The sequence below is a fragment of the Nomascus leucogenys genome, chromosome 2, assembly GCF_006542625.1.
Source record: "Nomascus leucogenys isolate Asia chromosome 2, Asia_NLE_v1, whole genome shotgun sequence".
NCBI lineage: Eukaryota > Metazoa > Chordata > Mammalia > Primates > Hylobatidae > Nomascus > Nomascus leucogenys.
This window is the reverse complement of record NC_044382.1, coordinates 39,094,410-39,113,717: the sequence shown is the minus strand read 5'-3', so window position 1 is coordinate 39,113,717 and position 19,308 is coordinate 39,094,410. Positions and strand designations below refer to the sequence as shown.

Here is a 19,308-nt window from a genome sequence, read left to right as displayed (position 1 = left end):
TCAACTGAAAATTAAACAAAACAATTGTCTGAATGTGGTGCCTGCCACTGGAAAACAGTGATTGTTGGATTTTATGGTTGTCATTTTTGCTAAGAATATTCAGTAGTGTGGCTGTCTTTTTTTTTTTCTTTTTGAGACAGGGTCTCACTGTGTCACCCAGGTTGGAGTGCAATAGTGTGAACACAGCTCAATACAGCCTTAACCTCTTGGGCGTAAGTGATCCTCCCACCTCAGCCTCCTGAGTAGCTGGGACCATAGGAGTGTGCCTAATGGCTAATCCAGCTAATAGGGCTAATCCAGCTAATATTTTTATTTTTTGTAGAGACAGAATCTCACTCTGTTGCCTAGGCCAGTCCTCAGACTCCTGACCTGAAGCTGTCCTTCTGCTGTGGCCCCCCAAAGTGCTATGATTACAGGAGTGAGCCATCACACTTGGCCTGTCTTTGGATGGGGTTTTACCGTGTTGGCCAGGATGGTCTCAATCTCTTGATCTCGTAATCCACCCGCCTCCACCTCCCAAAGTGCTGGGATTACAGGCGTGAGCCACTGCAGCCAGCCTTCATTTTTATTTTTTAATGACCTAACCTGAAGTCTGTTTAAGCTTCTTAAAATCCTTGTTGGTAGGCTGGGTGTGGTGGCTCACGCCTGTAATCCCAGCACTTTGGGAGGCTAAGGTGGGCGGATCACGAGGTCAGGAGATCGAGACCATCCTGGCTAACATGGTGAAACCCTCTCTACTAAAAATACAAAAAATTAGCCAGGTGTGGTGGCGGGCGCCTGTAGTCCCAGCTACTCAGGAGGCTGAGGCAGAAGTATGGTGTGAACCTGGGAGGCGGAGCTTGCAGTGAGCCTAGACAGCGCCACTGCACTCCAGTCTGGGCGACAGAGCCAGACTCCGTCTCAAAAAATAAAAAAATAAAAAAACTATTTGCCGGGTGTGGTGGCTCACGCTTGTAATCCCAGCATTTTGGGAGGCTGAGGCAGGTGAATCACGAGGTCACGAGTTCAAGACCAGCCTGACCAACATGGCGAAACCCCGTCTCTACTAAAAATACAAAAATTAGGCCAGGCACGGTGGCTCAAGCCTGTAATCCCAGGACTTTGGGAGGCTGAGGTGAGTGGATCACCTGAGGTCAGTAGTTTGAGACCAGCCTGGCCAACATGGTGAAACCCCAACTCTGCTAAAAAAAAAAAAAATAATAATAATAATAATCATAATCCTTGTTGGTTCCTGTTAATATAAAGTTAAGTAAAACTTAACAAAGCTGCTAGGCATTACAGTATAAATTCTTAGAATTTTCTCATGTTTTGGCGTCTCATGTTTCTCTCAACCCTTTGCTTTTATCCTCTACTGATTTATATGATTTTTTTCATTCTAGTACTCTTGTCCATCTGTTCTCTGTTGTGTGATCCCAATCCAGATGATCCTTTAGTGCCTGAGATTGCTCGGATCTACAAAACAGATAGAGAAAAGTAAGTATGGCCTCAAGATGGAAAGTTATCTGTGGTGGGATAGAGATGTTTGTCATAAATCTTTCTTGTTTAAGGGCTGAATATGGGCCAGATATTTAAAGTGAAGTCCTAATATACTCTCCTGGGGCTAGAAAAGAGGAATATATGCATTGAGTATTATTATAAGTAGATGATGCCAGTCTTATCCCTGATTGTTTCATGTGACTCCTCTTGTCTACAAAAACTTTTTTTTTTTTTTTTTTTTTTTTTTTGAGACAGGGTCTTACTCTGTTACCCAGGCTGGAGTGCAGTAGTGCAATCTTGGCTCACTGCAACCTCCGCCTCTTGGGTTCAAGTGATTCTCATGCCTCAGCCTCCCGAGTAGATGGGATTACAGGCGCAGGCCACCCACGCCAGGTTCATTTTTTGTTGTAGTTTTAGTAGAGACTTTCACCATGTTGGCCAGGCTGGTTTCGAACTCCTGACCTCAAATGATCTGCCTGCCTAGGCCTCCCAAAGTGCTGGGATTACAGGTGTGAGCCACCGCACCCATGCAAACACTTTCCTGTGGTATATTTTTCAACAGCTTAATGCCTTATGCTTGGCTTTTGATATATAAAGCATTTTTCATCAAGTGCCCATTTGCCTGCCATAGGTATTTGTGAATTAATGGGAAAAGAGAATTGATTTTCTACCATTTGACATAATCTAAAGGAAGAAAGTAAATAAATGTCATTAGACATGAAAGCCCCAAATTTCTTTTAAAAACAAAACTTGATGTAGAATTTGGGTATTTTAGAATTGTACTATGAATTATTGAACAGAGGTCAAGATATCAAAAGAGATAGTAGCTAAAAGTGTTCTAGTAGCATTTTTTCTTTTCTTTTGAGATGGAGTCTTGCTATGTTGCCTGGGTTGGTCTCAAACTCCCTACCTCAGCCTCTGGAGTAGTTAGGATTATAAGCATGCCCACCATGCCCAGCACTGATAACATCCGTTGTTTTATGTACTATTCAGTGAAGTTCTAAGAGGAACTAGATAGGAGAGGGTGGATAGTTTTTTTAGGGCCGGGCGTGGTGGCTCACGCCTGTAACGCCGGCACTTTGGGAGGCTGAGGTGGGCGGATCACAAGGTCAGGAGTTTGAGACCAGCCTGACCGACAGGGTGAAACCCCATCTCTACTAAAAATACAAAAATTAGCCAGGCATGGTGGCGGGCACCTGTAATCCCAGCTACTTGAGAGGCTGAGAGAATTGCTTAAACTCAGGACGTGCAGGTTGCAGTGAGCTGAAATTGCGCCACTGCACTTCAGCCTGGGTGACAGAGCAAGACTCCCGTCTCCAACTTGAGTTCTAATGGATTAGAGAGGCATAGATACGTTTTTGTTTTTAATGGAGGTAACACTGGGAATGGGGTATTCTAGCAGTAGTTGGTTCTTGCTTTTTCCTATTTGTGAATTTATTCTCAAATTTTTTTGATTAGAGAACTGTTTTGTCCAGTATTTAGAATTGTGGGTCTGAATGCTTACCAGAAGTCATTTCCCAAGTCATCATGGAGTAATGTTGAACACTGTTGAACAGAACTTTCCCAAACCACACTGCCCCCACCCTCTAACCCCCCACTTTTTTTTTCCAGAGACAGGGTCTTGTTCTTCAGCCCAGACTGGAGTACAGTGGCACAATCATGGCTCACTGCAGTGTCAAACTCATGGGCTCAAGTGATCCTCCCACCCCAGCCTCCCCAGTAGCTGGGACTGCTAGTACATGCCACTACACCTTTCCAGCCTCCCCTGTAGCTGGAACTGCTAGTACATGCCACTACACCTGGCTAATTTGTTTTTTTTTTTATTTTTATTTTTTGTAGAGACAGGATCTCACTATGTTGCACAGGCTGGTCTCTAATTCCTGGCCTCAAGCAGGCCTCCTGCCTCAGCCTCCCAAAGTGCTGTTGTTATAGGCATGAGTTACCGTGCAAGGCCAGCATACCTACCCCCACCCCCACCCCCCCCTCCTTTTTTTTTTTTTTTGAGGCAGGGTCTTGCTCTGTTGCCCAGACTGGAATGCAGTGGCACAATCACAGCTCACTGTAACCTCAACCTCCCAGACTCAAGTAGTCCTCCCATCTGAGCTTCCCAAGTAGCTGGGACCACAGGCACATGCCATCACATCCAGCTAATTTTTTTTTTTTTTTTTTTTTTTGAGACAGAGTCTTGCTCCGTTGCCCAGGTGGAAGGCAGTGGCACAATCTTGGCTCACTGCAACCTCTGCCTCCCAGGCTCAAGTGATTCTTGTGCCTCAGCCTCCTGAGTAGCTGGGATTACAGGCGCACACCACCATGCCTGGCTAATTTTTGTGTTTTCAGTAGAGACGGGATTTTGCCATGTTGGCCAGGCTGGTCTGGAACTCCTGACCTCAAGTGATCCAGCTGCCCCAGCCTCCCAAAGTACTGGGATTACAGGCGTGAGCCACCATACCTGGCCTAGCACCCCCTTTTTAATAGAATTATAGAACCATTTGCTCTGCTTACTTTATTCGAATGTTCTTCTGAAGCAATAAACCCATTCATTTTGTTAACCGAATTGTTGAAATAAGTTCTACCAGAACCAGTTGTTATATCGATATGAAAAGAAAGTTTGTTTCCCGCCCCCCCGCCTTTTTTTTGAGACAGAGCCTCACTCTGTCACCCAGGCTGTAGTACAGTATTGCAATCTCAGCTCACTGCAACCTCTGCCTCCTGAGCTCAAACAATCTTCCCACTTCGGCCTCCTGAGTAGCTGGGACTATAGGCATGCGCCACCACACCCTGCTAATTTTTGTATTTTTTGTAGAAACAGGGTTTTATCATGTGGCCCAGGCTGGTCTCAAACTCCTGGGCTCAAGTGATCCACCCAACTCAGCCTCCCAAAGTGCTGGGATTACAGGTGTGAGCCACCACGCCCAGCCTTCTGTCGGTTTAATCATTATTAGTATATGAGTTCAAGAACTATGTAATGTAGAATCATATAGTTTCAAGTATTTTAAATAAATGAATTGAGTTGACGTCTTTTGTAGAAATAGGCCAATGAAGTACAGAATAAGGTATATGCCAACAAATACTAAAATTTAATCAGAAGCCTCTGTAAGTAGCAAGTAAAGGAGACTTTCACATTTTACAGTTCCTTCCCATTATCATTGAATTAATGCTTATCAGAAATTTGGGATAGAAAGGGGCCTTTCCGTGAATGTCCTATAAGCTACTCTCTTCAAGTTACTTGATGGGATAATGAATGGAATCTGTTGCTTACTGACTCCACACCTATGTTAAGCCAAGCTTCTCTTTGTGTGTACAGGTACAACAGAATAGCTCGGGAATGGACTCAGAAGTATGCGATGTAATTAAAGAAATTATTGGATAACCTCTACAAATAAAGATAGGGGAACTCTGAAAGAGAAAGTCCTTTTGATTTCCATTTGACTGCTTTCTATGAGCCCACGCCTCATCTTCCCCTGTGCACATGTTTACCTGATACAGCAGTGCTGCGTGTTGTACATACTTGGAACAACAAACTAGAAATACTGTACTTCTGTACCAACATTGCCTCCTAGCAGAGAAGTGTGTGTGTGACAAGCCAGTTCTACAGGCATTACCTAGGTGTGAGACTAAAAGCTTTTCTTATTGACTTAAATTTGGATAACAGCAGGGTGTGAGGGGGGTGGTGGGTATGGTGTGTGCTTGGATGGGAAAGAAAAGGCTCCACTCACCTGTAGCAGATTATTTTTAAGTGGAATCCATTTAAACTCAAAACAGTTATGAAAAGCAAGGTGAAGAACATGAAGCTGTGTCTGTACTCATTTTATTCCGAAGGAGCTACGTCTTAGGTGAAAGTTATGACCAATCAGATTAAACTCTACCCACATCCTGCATTTTAAAGTCTAAGTTTAACTGGTCAACATTTAAATGGATTGGAGCTATTAGTACATCAAGTGTGATGGGCTTTGTTCCCAACTCTTTTACATCTCCCTATCCCTTCAACCTTTGGCCTTTCAGCCCTTCTTTCTCTCTTCCATATTCTTTGGTTTGTATGTGGTTTCTCAGTTAATACATAGCTAATAGCTCTTATTTTTCTTATGATTTTAACCGCTTAGGTCTATTTGGATGTAAGGGTGAAAATTCATTTGATGGAAATACTTGTGTATATTTAAAGACCCAGTTGCTCCTCTGGAGCTTGTACGTTCAAGAATGATTAATCTGTGTAATAAACTGGTTACTACAGTCATTACATATAATTTTGTGTGAATAGGCTTTTTGATTTTTAAGAAGTTTGTCTAGCTGAGATTAGTGGCGGATTTTCTCTCACTTCTGAAATGTTCATTTATACTGGTTGCATTTTAAGATCATGAAACAATTCCAGTTACATTGTAAAAAGGATATCTTAAGAGTAATTTTATTGAACAAGATAGAGGCATAAGCTTAAGAGCATTTACATGAAACTTAACACATGCAGCATTCCAGGAACCTGATTGTTAAATTCAATAAGAAATTTGCTTTATTAATGAAACTAAGTTGCATTTCATCAAAACCTTGTGACATTCCCTTGGTACATAGGACATAAAACACAGAGGCATTGCTATTTCGTAAGTTAAGCCTCTGTGATTGTAATTATAAAAGAGCAACATTGACCAAACCTGGGAAACGAGCACAATCTTGTTTGGAGAGTCTACATAATTACTTTGCACTAACATTTGCAGGATGTTCATACAATTTTAAATTGTACTGTATGTGGCTTTTTGAAGTCTTCCCTTGACTCTAGTAAAATATAGCTTGAAACTCGTAAACAACTGTGTTTGCTAGAAACATCATTTGTGTGAACTAGGCAAGTTACCTTTTTTTCCCCCTTCTTTTCCTAATTGTAAACTAGGCCAACCTGAAAGCCATGGCTGATGCTCTAGCCATCAGCTTCTTTCAAATGCATCTTTACACTCTCGCACAAAAATTAAGGAATAAATGTCCACTGCTTTTGGTTTTAAACTTGTTCACCTTGTCTTATCTCTCACTGTCACTGCTCCTCCACCTTGGAACTTGTGCGATAAAACCCAAAACCTCTTACAGTTCTCTTATAAGCATTTCAAGCATCTCTTATTAGCATCCTTGACTTTGCAGAAAAGGCTTAACTGTTAACAGTTCTGGAGAAAGGAGTTAGAATTTAGCTTAAGCCTAAAATCACCCTGTATTCTCAGTATAATGGGCAAGTGGGAATTCATCTTTTTTTTTTTTTTTTTTTTTTTTAAGAGAGGGACAAGGTCTCATTCTCTTGCCTAAGCTGGAGTGCAGTCAGAGTCATGACAGCACAGCTTACTGCAGCCTCAACCTTCTAGGCTCAAACAATCTCCCTGCCTCAGCCTCCCAAGTTGCTGGGAATTATGGCACATGTCACCACACCTGGCTAATTTTTTAATTTTTTTTAGAGACAGGAGTCTCACTATGTTGTCCAAGCTGGTCCTGAACTCCTGGGCTCAAGCAGTCCTCTTGTCTCAGGCTCCCAAAGTGCTGGGACTATAGACATGAGCCACCATACGCAGCCTTCCATCAATTATTGGCTTGCTATTAACTATATACAGTTGACCGTCGGTCAGTTACACAGATCCGGAAAGCTCATTCTGTATTTGCCTGTCAGAGAGCAGCCAGCTTATTACCATTTATTAGATCATAATATGGATATTTTCACAAGAGTGTTCTTAAGTATTTTTAAGTGCCAAATAAAAGCCATCCTCCAGGTGTGCAGGTGCCAAATGAAGGGGTTTGGATGGTCACAAACAACATTAGGCCCTTGAGTGGGGTTTGGTCTTGCCCATTTGAGTATGAAGGTTCTTTGGTCCAGTCTGTGTATATGTGCCTGGCCAGAATGAAAGCCCAGTGAGGGAAGCCACTTTTCCCACTCACCAGAAAAAAAAAAAAAAGTCCCTCAGGGTGGTTTTCATCTGGGACCACATTGCTCTTCACAGAAGTTTCTATGGCTTTGTCGTATGTAAAATCCAGTCTGTAGCAACCTTGATTATCTTGGAAAAGTTACAGGAGAACATCAAGTGTATGGTTTCCTTTTGTTTGCTTCTTAATAGCCTAAAGTACTTTGTCAAGTTAAAGCTGGGGCAGTGTCTTTCGGTAAAACGAAGTCACTTCAGATACTTACATGCTTTGCTATTGGCGAGTCAGTAGTCAAAGGTAGCATTGTCCTGCGAGTTTATGCACTTTGATTAGTACAGAGACTTGGAAGGAGAGCGGTAGGGGTGGGGAGAGAGAAGTTAGGAAGGTCTGTGAAGAGAAGGAAAAGGTAGTTGTCAGAGATAGAACCTTTCTCTACACTAACCTAGCAATAGAGGCATTCTTTTTCCACTTCCAACTGCTAAAATACTCTGCTTTGTGAATCATTCCTCTTTGCTTCAACAAGTTATTTTGAGACCTGGGTAGCTTGTCAGGAGAAATGGATTATTTCAAAATTATGGCTGGAATGCCTATAAACTGTCCCTTGTCTGTAATTAAGGTGAAACTCTGGCTTTGTCTCTGTGTGCTGTATGGCACCCCTTAACTACCCAGGGTAAGTTTTGAAGAGAAGAACTCTCAGCTGGGCCCTGTGGCTCATGCCTGTAATCCCAGCATTTTGGGAGGCCAAGGCGGGCGGATCACCTGAGGTCAGGAGCTTAAGACCAGCCTGACCAACGTGGAGAAACCTTGTCTCTACTAGAAACACAAAATTAGCCGGGCATTGTGGCACATGTCTGTAATCCCAGCTACTCAGGAGGCCGAGGCAGGAGAATCGCTTGAATCTGGGAGGCAGAGGTTGTGGTGAGCCGAGATCATGCCATTGCACTCCAGTCTGGGCAACAAGAGCAAAACTCAGTCTTAAAAAAAAAACTAAAAAAACTCTCTTCTCATTCCTAGGTCTTCAGGATTATAAACACATCTTTCCTTCCTTCCAAATCAGGAGTAAGCATTTTTGTTACTCCTACAGAAAACTGTAACTAGTGTTAGGAATCCATCTCCTTTTGATTTCTTCATTTTCCCTTTATGAAACACTATTTCAAGTGATGGGTTATTTTGGTGAGTGATGTTAGGCAGGAGAAAGCAGGTTTGTTTTTTGTTGTTGTTTGGAGACAGAGTCTCACTGTCGCCCAGGTTGGAGTGTAGTGGTGCGATCTTGGCTCACTGCAACCTCCACCTCCCAAGTTTAAGTGATTTTCTTGCCTCAGCCTCCTGAGTAGCTGAGATTATAGGCGCATGCTACCCACGCCTTGTATTTTTAGTAGAGATGGTTTCACCATGTTGTCCAGGCTGGTCTTGAACTCCTGACCTCAGGTGATCTGCCCACCTTGGCCTCCCAAAGTGCTGGGATTACAGGCATGAGCCACCTCGCCCAGCCTATTTTATTTTATATTGTGCATGCACTTAGATGAAAACTGGCTTTCTCTTAGTTTTCTCCACCCCACAAAAGCCTTCTTTAAGTGTTTCCCTGGCACTGTAATCTTTTTTAGTCAAGACTGGTATAAGTGGTTGATATTCAGGCCCCTCTGAATATTTCCAGACCAATTTCTCAGATGGGCTTAGAAATAGGGAAATTAGACGGGATCACATTGTCAGGGTTACTATTCATGAAGCAATTCCTTCATTGTTGGCATATTTTACCTTAGTCAATGTAAGGAGAAAAGCTCAATGGTTAGGACTAAGTAAGCCTTGAAGGCCTTTGTCCTCTGGCTGAATGTATAATACAATCACCAACCAGCTTTGCTCTTTCTATGTCTACTCCTGGTCTGGGTAAGGCAGAGGCAGACATTTTTGTGATGAGCAGTCACTTTTCATTAAGTTAAATTATTTGTGGATCTTTATCTGATCAGAGACACAGTGTAATCTGCCTCTTAGCAGATGTAAAACTATATGAATACCTTAGTGCCAAGACAGCAGCTTAATAGTTTTCCTTGAGTGGTGGTTTGTGTGTGTGTGTGTGTGTGTGTGTGTGTGTGTGTGTGTGTGTTCTTAACGTCCTGTGTAAGTTGTTATTGGTAGAATGGTTTTTTCCAGAGCTGAGGAGCCTGATTGCCCAACATTGTACTCTGAAAGCAAATGGTTGATCCCATTTGGAAAAGCCAAGAAGAGGCCATTGAGTGTCCAGCCCAGGCCTCCTGTGACTGCTGTACAGGAAAGAGCAGCAGCAGCCTTGGTGAATGTACCATGTTCCTTTCCCAACTTCTAAGGATGCGAGGAGTGACAACTGCCATTTTCCCAGGCACACCTCTCCCTGCCCTGAGCCACTTGTTCTCAATTCTGTTTAAACTTCCTTTTTGGTACTTAAAAATCTTAAATCTTAAAAAGATGTCGTCCTTCCTTAAACTTTAGAGCCTCTAGAAAATGTGAGTGGGGAGGGTTTGGTTTTTTGACTTAAAACCTAGTCTTCAAATTGCCAGCTTTCTTTGGGTTTAAAGTTCCCCATAGAAAATGAGATTGCTTTAGAAGCTCCAAAGCTCCTAGGCCCTCTGACTTGGAGGTTTCTAGAAACAACCCACAAATACAGTCTGACATTTGGGACGCAGAGCCAGCACCGTCTTGGGTAAGAGAAATGTTCCATGTTTGAGGTAGTTGTCAAATGCTAAGCTACCTACGTGGTGACGGTTGTCTGGAGCTTTCCCCATCTGATTAAGGGGCAATACTGATTTGGTTGTCGTGGGCAGTTTCTCCTCCTAGCCAGCATCACTGCCATCTTGGAAGGTGTGGCTACTTGTGTTGCACAAAGAGTCGAGGGGAGCTGGCCTTGTTTGAGAGGGCATCTGAGACTTTCAGTCACCTGCTGCAGAGTGACAGAAGGAACAAGGGAAACCAAGGCTTTCCCAGACTTGCCAGAGAAGGTGAGCTTTTTGGAAGGACGGTTCCAGGTGACTTCAGCTTAGTCCTCCTTTGGAGGCAACAAGGCAAGTTGGGGAGGCTCTGGTGCATAACAAGTTATAGGGCAGGTACTGTTTCCTGGATTCAACCTCCAAGCTGCATAAAAAAGGGCACTTCCAGCCAGGCGTGGTGGCTCATGCCTGTAATCCCAGCACTTTGGGAGGCCGAGGCAGGTGGATCACCTGAGGTCAGGAGTTCAAGACCAGCCTGAGCAACATGGAGAAACCCCGTCTCTACTAAAAATACAAAATTAGCCAGGCGTGGTGGCGCGTGCCTGTAATCCCAGATACTCGGGAGGCTGAGGCAGGAGAATCTCTTGAACCGGGGATGTGGAGGTTGCAGTGAGCCGAGATCCGAAATCGCGCCACTGCATCCAGCCTGGGCAACAAGAGCGAAACTTAGACTCAAAAAAAAAAAAAAAAAAAAAGCGGGGGGCACTTACTTTTGAAGTTTCAGATGTATGTTGGAGGGAGCAGAATTCCTTTGTGATTTCTCCCTTAATACATTGTGTCCCTGAGATGGTCCCTGTTCTTCCTGTCTCCTGTCAGCCCCCTAGCTCAGAGGACAGCTGAATGGAGTTGCATTTCAGTGCCCACAAATGGAGGTGATGACTGAGTGTGTTCGCTTATGTGGGGAGTGAGATGATGGCTTTGGTGTCTGAGTGCATGGTAGTGCCTTGAGTGGCCAGCAGAGGGCAGTGGTGACCCATAGCTGTGACAACCGTGAGGCGTGTGGTCAGTGAATCTGCATGGGCAGAACCTGAGAGGGGCTTTTGTTGGAGTGGGGAGATTCTTTTGGACTTAAGCTTTGTTTGCGGTGTATCCAGAATCAGATGGGCCAGTGCCAAGTTCAGTCAGGTTCTCAGCCTTACAGTGAAGGAAAAGGTTAGTGACTTGTATTTCAGCCCAAAGCCTACCAGAAGTGTCAAGCTGCCAGCTCCCCTCTGCCCTCCCCGCTGCTATGGCAGCCATATCTCTGTGTGTGAATAGGTGAACCAGGCTCCAGGTTAGGACCTCTGCCCACCCAGCTCCAGGTTACATGGAGGAAAAGATCTGTCTATTGCTTCATGTGAACAAGGAGATCCCATATTTCTAGCAGCTCTCTGGTGCCCACCTGTTACCATTTCACAGAGGCAGCAGTCCATTATCACTTGCCTGCCCACCTACCCTGAGCAACCAGCACATGGCTCCTTAGACCTTGAAGATGGAGGCCTGGGGACAGAAGGAGCAGAGTTGGGGGCTAGTGATACGGCCTGGGAAATGTTCTCGTCTGTTTCTATCTATCTTGTATTTTGGGGCCCTGGTCTGTCTTCCAGCCCAACAGGTGTGAGCGTCCAGGGCCACCACCCGGAAGCCAGCTGCCTCTTCATGGGGAAATCTTTGAAATTCAAGGCTTGGCCATCTGGGTATGCAAATGTCTCCAGATTTGCTGAGCCCACCAAGTGGCTGAGCCTCCCATGCCTGGGGCCTGTCAGCCACATTCTCCATGGCTCCCTCCTTCTAACAGGGACAGGGGCAGGCAGGGAATCTAAATTCCCAGGTCAAGGAGTCTATTTGTGAGCCCCAGGCAGGGCTGTGAGAATTAGCTACCACTGCCCCTAGATGGGGAAAGCTGCCTGGGTGCTGTTGGTACCTAGAACCCAGGTTTTGCCTACTGATAGACTCTAAAGAGAAGGGTGTATTGAGAGCTCCACTAGTCCTGCTGTAGTGCCTAATCATGTGAGGGATTTTGCTGGATCCAAAGGAATCTCAACTAAGAAAGTTTCTGGAATAAGGAGGGAAGCCTTGGGTCTAGCCTCGCTAGAGGGTGGGAGCTACCTGCAGGGAAAGCTGCTGACTTCCTATTATGTCAAACCCAGGCAAATAACTGGAGCTTAGGCAGTCGGCCCCCAGAATTGCTTATTCTGCCCCAGGCCTCCCTCTGGGGCTGGTTATCTGGCTGTAGCAGGAGGAATGTGTTCTCTGAGTGGGAAAGGAGGGGGGTCAGGGTCAGGGCGGAAACCTGGGAATTTAGATTCCCTGCCTGCCCCTGCCCCTGTTAGAAGGAGGGAGCAATGGAGAATGTGGCTGACAGGCCCCAGGCATGGGAGAGCTTAGGCCAGCCTGTATGTGTGTGTGCAGAAGGGGACTGCACATGTGTTCAGGAGCTTGAGAGTGAGAATTGTGAGCATGTACACTCTTTAGTGTTTATGCATCAGGGTGTGATGCATAAACACGAAGGCTCTGTAGCCTTTGAAGAACAGGATCAGATCTGGGTTTGAATCACAAGACCATGGGTTTTCAGTTGGGCAATAAACTTATCTGTCTTTTGCTTTGATTTTCTCATCTAGAAAACGGGCACTTGGTCACCAGCCTGACCCATAGGCAATGCTTGGTGGAAAATGGCCTTATCAAATTAAAGGGTTGTGACTGTGGGTGCTTATGGTTCAGGGAGGTAGGCCTGGACAGTGAGACATCTTTCTTGGATTCCTGTACAAGCTAGGGGTTTGCCCTCCTTTGAGCTGGGCTAGCTCCTGGGACAACCAGGGACCTGGGGCAGACTGGCTGGGCCCTTTTGCAGCCTATGGCTCACATGCCCACTTGTTAAGGCCTGCAAGAGTGTGCCCACAAACAGGGTGAGCAGGCAGATGGATGGCCATGGCTAGCCAGTCTGTGTGTCCTTGCCCAGTGTCTGTCTGTCCTTCCCCTTACCTTGGGGGACAAAAGGGAATCCAGTTGTCCTGCCTGGTGAATAAAAGCCTGGCGTTGGGGGAGGATTTGCCTCCAGCCACGGAGGAGGGGGGATGCTGTGGAAGGAGGCCCGATCTCCCACAGCTGTTTCCCAGCCCTGTTTGAAGGAGAAGGGAGAGGGATAAATGACTGGGTGATTGTGGCACCTCCTACAGCCAGCATCTTTCCTCTCCACATTCTAGGTCACAGGCCCACACCTCTCTCCCTAGTCAAAGAGACCCTCTGTGAGGGGGTTGAAGTGTCTCGGATCTGTGGGCAGGACTTGGGATCTGGGCACAGAGAGGTTGGGGAATTAACAAAGGTCACACAGCCAGGCAAAACTAGGGAATGTGGGGAGTCATTCTAGACAGGACCTTTAGGGGGAGCTCCCTGGCTACAAGAGATTTCCTGGAAGCCCTTGGGTGGGCCCAGGCCTGAACTGAGGAAGTGAGGGCTACAGCCCAGCTGGCCTTGCACTGGAACCACAGGAGTGGCCTTTAAGGGTGTGCTGAAGGACTGATGAATCTTGGCCCTGTTCCCACACACATGCACCACTGGGAATGGGAGTGGGGAGATTGCTGAGCTCTGGGGCCAGCCCTGTTTCCTGCTTTGGATTTGGAATGGGGAGAGCCTTTCTGGGGACTGAAACTGATGCTTCAGCTTCTCTAGGGGGAAATGGAGGAATGGAGAGGGGGACTGACAAGGGATAGTCCTTAAGGAGTTCATTTGGGAGGCTCTGGGTCCCTTTGTTAACTAGGTGGGTGACCTTTGGGAGGGAAGTGCTTTGTGTTCTACAGCTTTATGAGAGTGGCAGGAAATGGGGCCAGTAGCTGTGCACACTAGTTGGGTTGCACCTGGTGAGAGATTAGGGGTGGTTTCCCCACCAAGGTCTCTGAGCCAGAGCTTTCAGCTGCATGAGCACAGCCTGCTCCCCTTGTGGAGGGGATTCTGGGGTGGGTGTGGTTGTATACTGGGGGAAGTGAGAATGTGGCCTCTCTCTGGGTGAGTGCAGCACTGTGAATTGTGTTTGTAACACTTGAGTTGTGTTTCCCAGGTGTATGTGATGGCAGAACTAGTTTTGCTGCTGGGGTGAATCAGGTTCCTGGAAGGGACTGGACTAACATGGAGAGAATGATGCTAAGTAGTTACAGTCACTATATATAGATATGACTTAGTAGTATAGAACCATTAGCAATGACCAAGACCACCTGTGTGTCGAGTGCTTACCATGTGCCTGGTGCTGTGCTAAGGACCTCACCTGCAGTGGCTCATTTAGTCCTGTCAGAACCCTGCAAGTTCATGCTGGTTTGCCTGGTGTTTGTTTATTGTGCCATGTTGGGTGGGGTATAATTATATTCATGTTGGGGGATGCAAAACAGCTTTATCCCTCTCTTAGTTACTGGAGTGCAACTTATGGCAGCATTTGCCCCTGTCATATTCTATACTTGGGCTCCTGGTCCCATCCTGTTGCCAGTATGGGCACCATTGTGTTGTACAGCGTAGAGACCTAATTTGACAATGTTCTTTGAGGTGGTGGTGATGGATGATATATGACTTTTTTGCTTTGTTGTGTGACTGTTGTGCACCCAAAGTATGTAACTCCCTACTGCTGTGTGGTTGAGACCAGCTAGTGTATGACTCATTTTGTGTCCCGGTGATATTGTGGGTGTCTAGTGTAGGGACATCTGTCGTGGTATGGTGAACTGCTTGTGAATAGTGTGACTGTATGTCGTGTCATTAGGTGTGTCTGACCCTGTTGTGTCCTGTTCTGACTTGTGTCAGAGACTGTTGTGGTATAACTGTGTGGTGAGCGTGCCTCCTTTGTGGTGTGGGTGGCCTATGGTGGTGCTTCCTTTTACAAATTGTATGTCCGTGTGACACTCCCCCCCCCCCCCAAGCCGCTGTGCCCCTTTGCGGGTCAGTGTGTTGTTTGACCTCGGCCGCGGGTGCCCCCACCCCTGCCGGCCCCGCCGCCCCTCCCCCGCGCCATCCGCCCGCGCCGCGCGGCGATCGATCGCCATTGATTGTCCCTGACGAGCTGCTCCACTTTCCAGCCAATGTCAGGAGGGGGGATCTCCGCCGCCCTGGCGGTGTCATTTCCACACACTCCCTGGGCTGCCGCCAGCGCGGGCGCCTCGAAGAGCCGGCCTGGATCGCCTGGAGCTCGGGCCGGACCGCCCACACCGCGCGAGGAAGCCCCCGATGGCGTGGCCCGACCCCCGTCTGCCGGCCTGCCTGCCCTGGACCTCTGCACCCAGGCCCCCTTCCGAGCGCTGGTGGATGTTGTCACCACAGGAGTTTAAGCTGGGCCGGGTATGGGGAGGGACGCTGTGTCGGGTGCGCCCTGCGTTTGCCCTGGTGGGGGCGCGGGGCTGTTTCCGGCGGGCGGAGGCGCCGGCAGGCCAACTTTGCCGCGGCCCAAACAGATGCTAATGATTTTCCGGGAGGCGCCGGTTATCACTGGCCCCAGCCGGCCGGTGTGCTGGTACTGGGCCCCCGGCACAGACACCTCCTCGCCCCCCACCCTCACCCTCCTGAGCCCCACCTAATAACCACTTGGCCCCGAGTGGACGGGTTGGGGGGGCGTCGGGGGGAGTCCGCAGGCTGCCCCAGGAGTCCTGGAACTGTTGCTGTGTGGGATTATTTGCGCCTCCTCCACCCAGGATGCTCCTGTCTTTCTGAGCACTTCCCAAAGCCACACACACACCCGAGCACGGGAAACTGAGGTTCATAGAAGCTCGGCCCAAGGTCATGCCGATCCATTCCCTGCTTAGCTGAGTGGGTCACCCTCTGAAAGCTACCCCATCAGAGGACCCGCAGCCCCCTCGTCCCCTTCTCGCTCAGGGGCCTGAGCCAGTTTCCAGACTCCCCAGTTGGAAGTGCTGACGTGGCTCTGGGCAGCTGTCTGGGGCCGGGAAGCGGGGCAGATGTCACGCAGCCCAGGGGAGGAGGCGGCTCCACGGGGAGGACAGGCTGGGCCTCAGGCCTGGCAAGACTGCCTCCTCCCCCTAGGGCCTGGCTCTGCCCGCCTGGGGCTGGGGCACAGCCATGGGCCAGGCTGACCTGCTTCCAAGTCTAGCTCCAGCTCTTCGGTATGGCTACCCGCAAGTGCTAGAGCCTCTCTGAGCCCCTTTCTCTCCTGCTAGAGAATAACAGCACCTGCTTTGAGTGGGTGTGGTCCTCTAGTGAAAGTAGAGATGTGCAAAGCCCAGCCCAGTGCCGGGCATACTGTTCCTGCTCAATAAATATCAGCTGCTAATATTACTGTTGTTGTCTCTGCAAGTGGGAACTTGGTGTGTCTAAATGCAAAACTGAATCCTGAGGGTGCAAGGCAGCTTCAGAGGTCATTCCAGCCAGCCTCCTGCCTCACTGCCCCTGGCCCTCTGCATTTCTCATGCCTGTCTAGCTTTGTGCCTTCTTGCTGCACTGTCAGCCCCTCTTGGCTTTGCCTACTGCCAAGCTGACCCCTCCTCCGTCTCTAATCCATGTGGTTCCCTCCTATCTGGCGGCCACATTGGGTCCCTCGAGCAGCACAGCCCCCTGGGAACAGCAATCTATGGGGCGGAACAGCCTCCCTGACAGATGGACCCACGGAGGCTGGGCTGCTTCAGCAGAGCTCCCTAGGAAACCGGAGACAGGAGCCGAGCCACCATGGCTGCCTCCTAAATAGAAATGAAAGGGGGTGGGGAGCTGACGAGGAGGAGGCCAGAGCTTCCAACCAGCCCCCTGAAGGGGCTGGACAGCCCCTACCCTTTTCCATAGTCCTAAAATCCCCGTGTGGGGAGGGCTCTGTAGAGTTTGCCTGGAGGTGGGATTTGTGAGCCCCTCTCCATGCTCAGGTGAAGAGCTTTGCCAGGCCCTCCATTGTGGACACCTTTTCTAATAAGCCCAGAGGCTGGTGTGTGGGTAGGGGGTGCAGGCGGACAGCTTACCACATTCCTAGGGCCACAAAGGGCCTTGGAAGTCAGAATGGCAGAAGGGCCTTCTCTGCCTGTGGGGGTTGGGAGATGATGAGCCCTGGGCCCTGCATGTGTGGTGGAGGATGGAGAATGCCTCCTGCTACCTTCTATACTCCCAGATCAGTCAGGGAATTCCTTCCGGGGTTTAACCTGGGATTTCTCAACTTCACACTATTGACATTTTGGGCCATTTAATTCTTTATCTTTTGCATTATAGGATGTCAGTAATGGTAGTGACAACCAAAAATGTCTCCAGACATTGCCAAATATCCCCTGGGAGGTTCTCTAGTTTAGAACCACTGGTCTAACCTCAGGACCAGTCCCCTGGAGAAAGCAGCGAGGACTCCCATGGGGATGCCAAAGATCTGCCATAGTAGGGGAGAGAGGGCTTCCAAAACAGGCTTGTCCCCTGCTGTCTCGGGCCCAGAAGGGTGGGAGATGCCTCCCCCCAATCATGGTCCCAACTGCCAGGTTGGAGCAAACCATGCTTGCCTGAGATGGCAGGGCCGTTGGCGTCACTGCTCAGCTGCACCAGGCCTGGTGCCAACACCTCACTGCTGAGGCTATGAGTCATGGGGGCGGGGGAGCAGACATGGTCAGTGGGCACTTGGGCTGCCTAGGTGTCCTTCTATCTAGTCAGCTTGAGATAGGGGTAGCCAGCACGGATGACCAGCCTTCTCCCTTCCCGTGGCACCGTGGCAGTGTCTCTGCTGCCTCCCTCTAGGTCGGTTTTGGGCTAGTGTTGGGGCTGGCAGAGCTAGTGGGGGCTACAGTTACTGCCGAGTAAGAGAAAGGATTATGGATACAGGTCCGCCGGCCCAACCAGCTGACAGCTGGGCCACCTGAGCACTGAGCAACTGCCCCCTCCAGGAAGGTGGGAGGGAGGAAGGCACTATGGGTTGGCTAAATGGTACAGAGTCCCCTAACTCACAGCCTTTAAACCAGGGGGTTGGGGAGGGGGCTCCCTCTGGAGATATTTTCTTCCTCTTCCTGCCCAGGAAGACAGGAGGGAAAGCACTCTAGTGCACAGTCTCACTGCCGGGAAGTTCCTATATCTGTCTAACCTACTTCTTTTCTTCCTATAGCATCAGCCCTATAATGGCCTGCAAGCTCTGACCCCAGCAGAAACTGGGCCCAGCATTGCAGGCTTTCTGGTCTGGCCAGGGTGTGCCCTCGTTCCTGGGGAAGATAACTCATCCATGGGAGAAATCTCAGTCAGAATACAGCTCGATGGATCCCTGTGTGTGGGGAGGAATGAGGGTGCCTCAGTGGACAGGGCTGGGGGAGGGAGAGGAGCATTGGTGCCAGTCGACAGACTGCCCCAAGACACATTGAACCCAGCATCAGGCAGGGGGTCCCAGGGCAGGGAGGAAGAAGTGACTGGGAGGTGGGCAGTGGCTTTGTAATCAGAGATGGCCTGGCGGGCTAAGGCGGCAGCTTGGGGCTGGGGTTTAAAATAGCGCCTTGGCCTGGCTAGGACCTGCCCGGGATCGGGTTCGGGTCACCCGCAAGGCAGCGTGGCCACCACCATCCGGCTCCGGTTTCTTGCCTTCTTGGATGATTTGGCGGTGGAGGAGGGGGCTCACCCAGGAAGATGGAGCTAAGGAAAGGAGTCCAGGTGTGGCCACTAGAGCCCCCACAGCAGGCCCTGGTCCATCTCTCTTTTTCCTGTGCCCTACCCCCCGACATGGAACAGACTTGGTCCAGCAGCATCCCAATGCCTTCCCTAAACATTTAGCACCAACTGGGACCAGGCCCTGGACAGCACGGAGATGGGTAAGGCCTTATCCCTCTCCTGAGCCCCAGGAGTACACAGAGGGAGAGATTAGTATGCATTGTGACCCTGTCGCTCCCATGTTTCACTGATGTCCCAGACTCACTCTGAAAGTTCCTAGGCCTGAGGAAAAAAAAACCCCTCCAAGGCTGCAGCAAGAGTGGAAGGTGGAGCCTCAGGTAAGCCTTCCACCTGAGAAAATGGCTGCAGTGGGGAGGGGAAGATGTCCTCAAAAGCTAATGATCATCCTAGAACATTCCCTAGGATGGTTCACTCCCCTAGTGTTCCCTGGAGGGAGTGACCAAAGAGAGTGATCTCCCCCACCCCTCACCCCTCTAGCAAAGATCTCAGGCATAGGTCTAAGAGTGTATTCTGGTAATTCTGTCTCCAAGTAGGGTGCCCACTTCCTCAGGCCAACTCAAGGAACAGGGAAAGGGATCAGGGGATATGAAGGGGGTGTCCCCTCTTTAGTATTTCAAGGGAAGTAGATAGTTATAGCCCTACCATT

At 48.8% G+C, this 19,308-nt stretch overlaps 1 protein-coding gene across 1 annotated transcript in view; it reads left to right on the top strand.

Annotated features, from left to right (window-relative positions):
* Positions 1-6,459, top strand: part of UBE2D2 (ubiquitin conjugating enzyme E2 D2) — a 66,375-nt gene extending 59,916 nt beyond the window's left edge. Inside the window, exons 6-7 of the mRNA XM_003266454.4 lie at positions 1,380-1,473; positions 4,781-6,459. Coding sequence (XP_003266502.1) covers positions 1,380-1,473; positions 4,781-4,826 — 140 coding nt within the window. The 3' untranslated portion in view covers positions 4,827-6,459. The remainder of the gene's footprint in view (positions 1-1,379; positions 1,474-4,780) is intronic.
* The last annotated feature ends 12,849 nt before the right edge of the window (positions 6,460-19,308 follow it).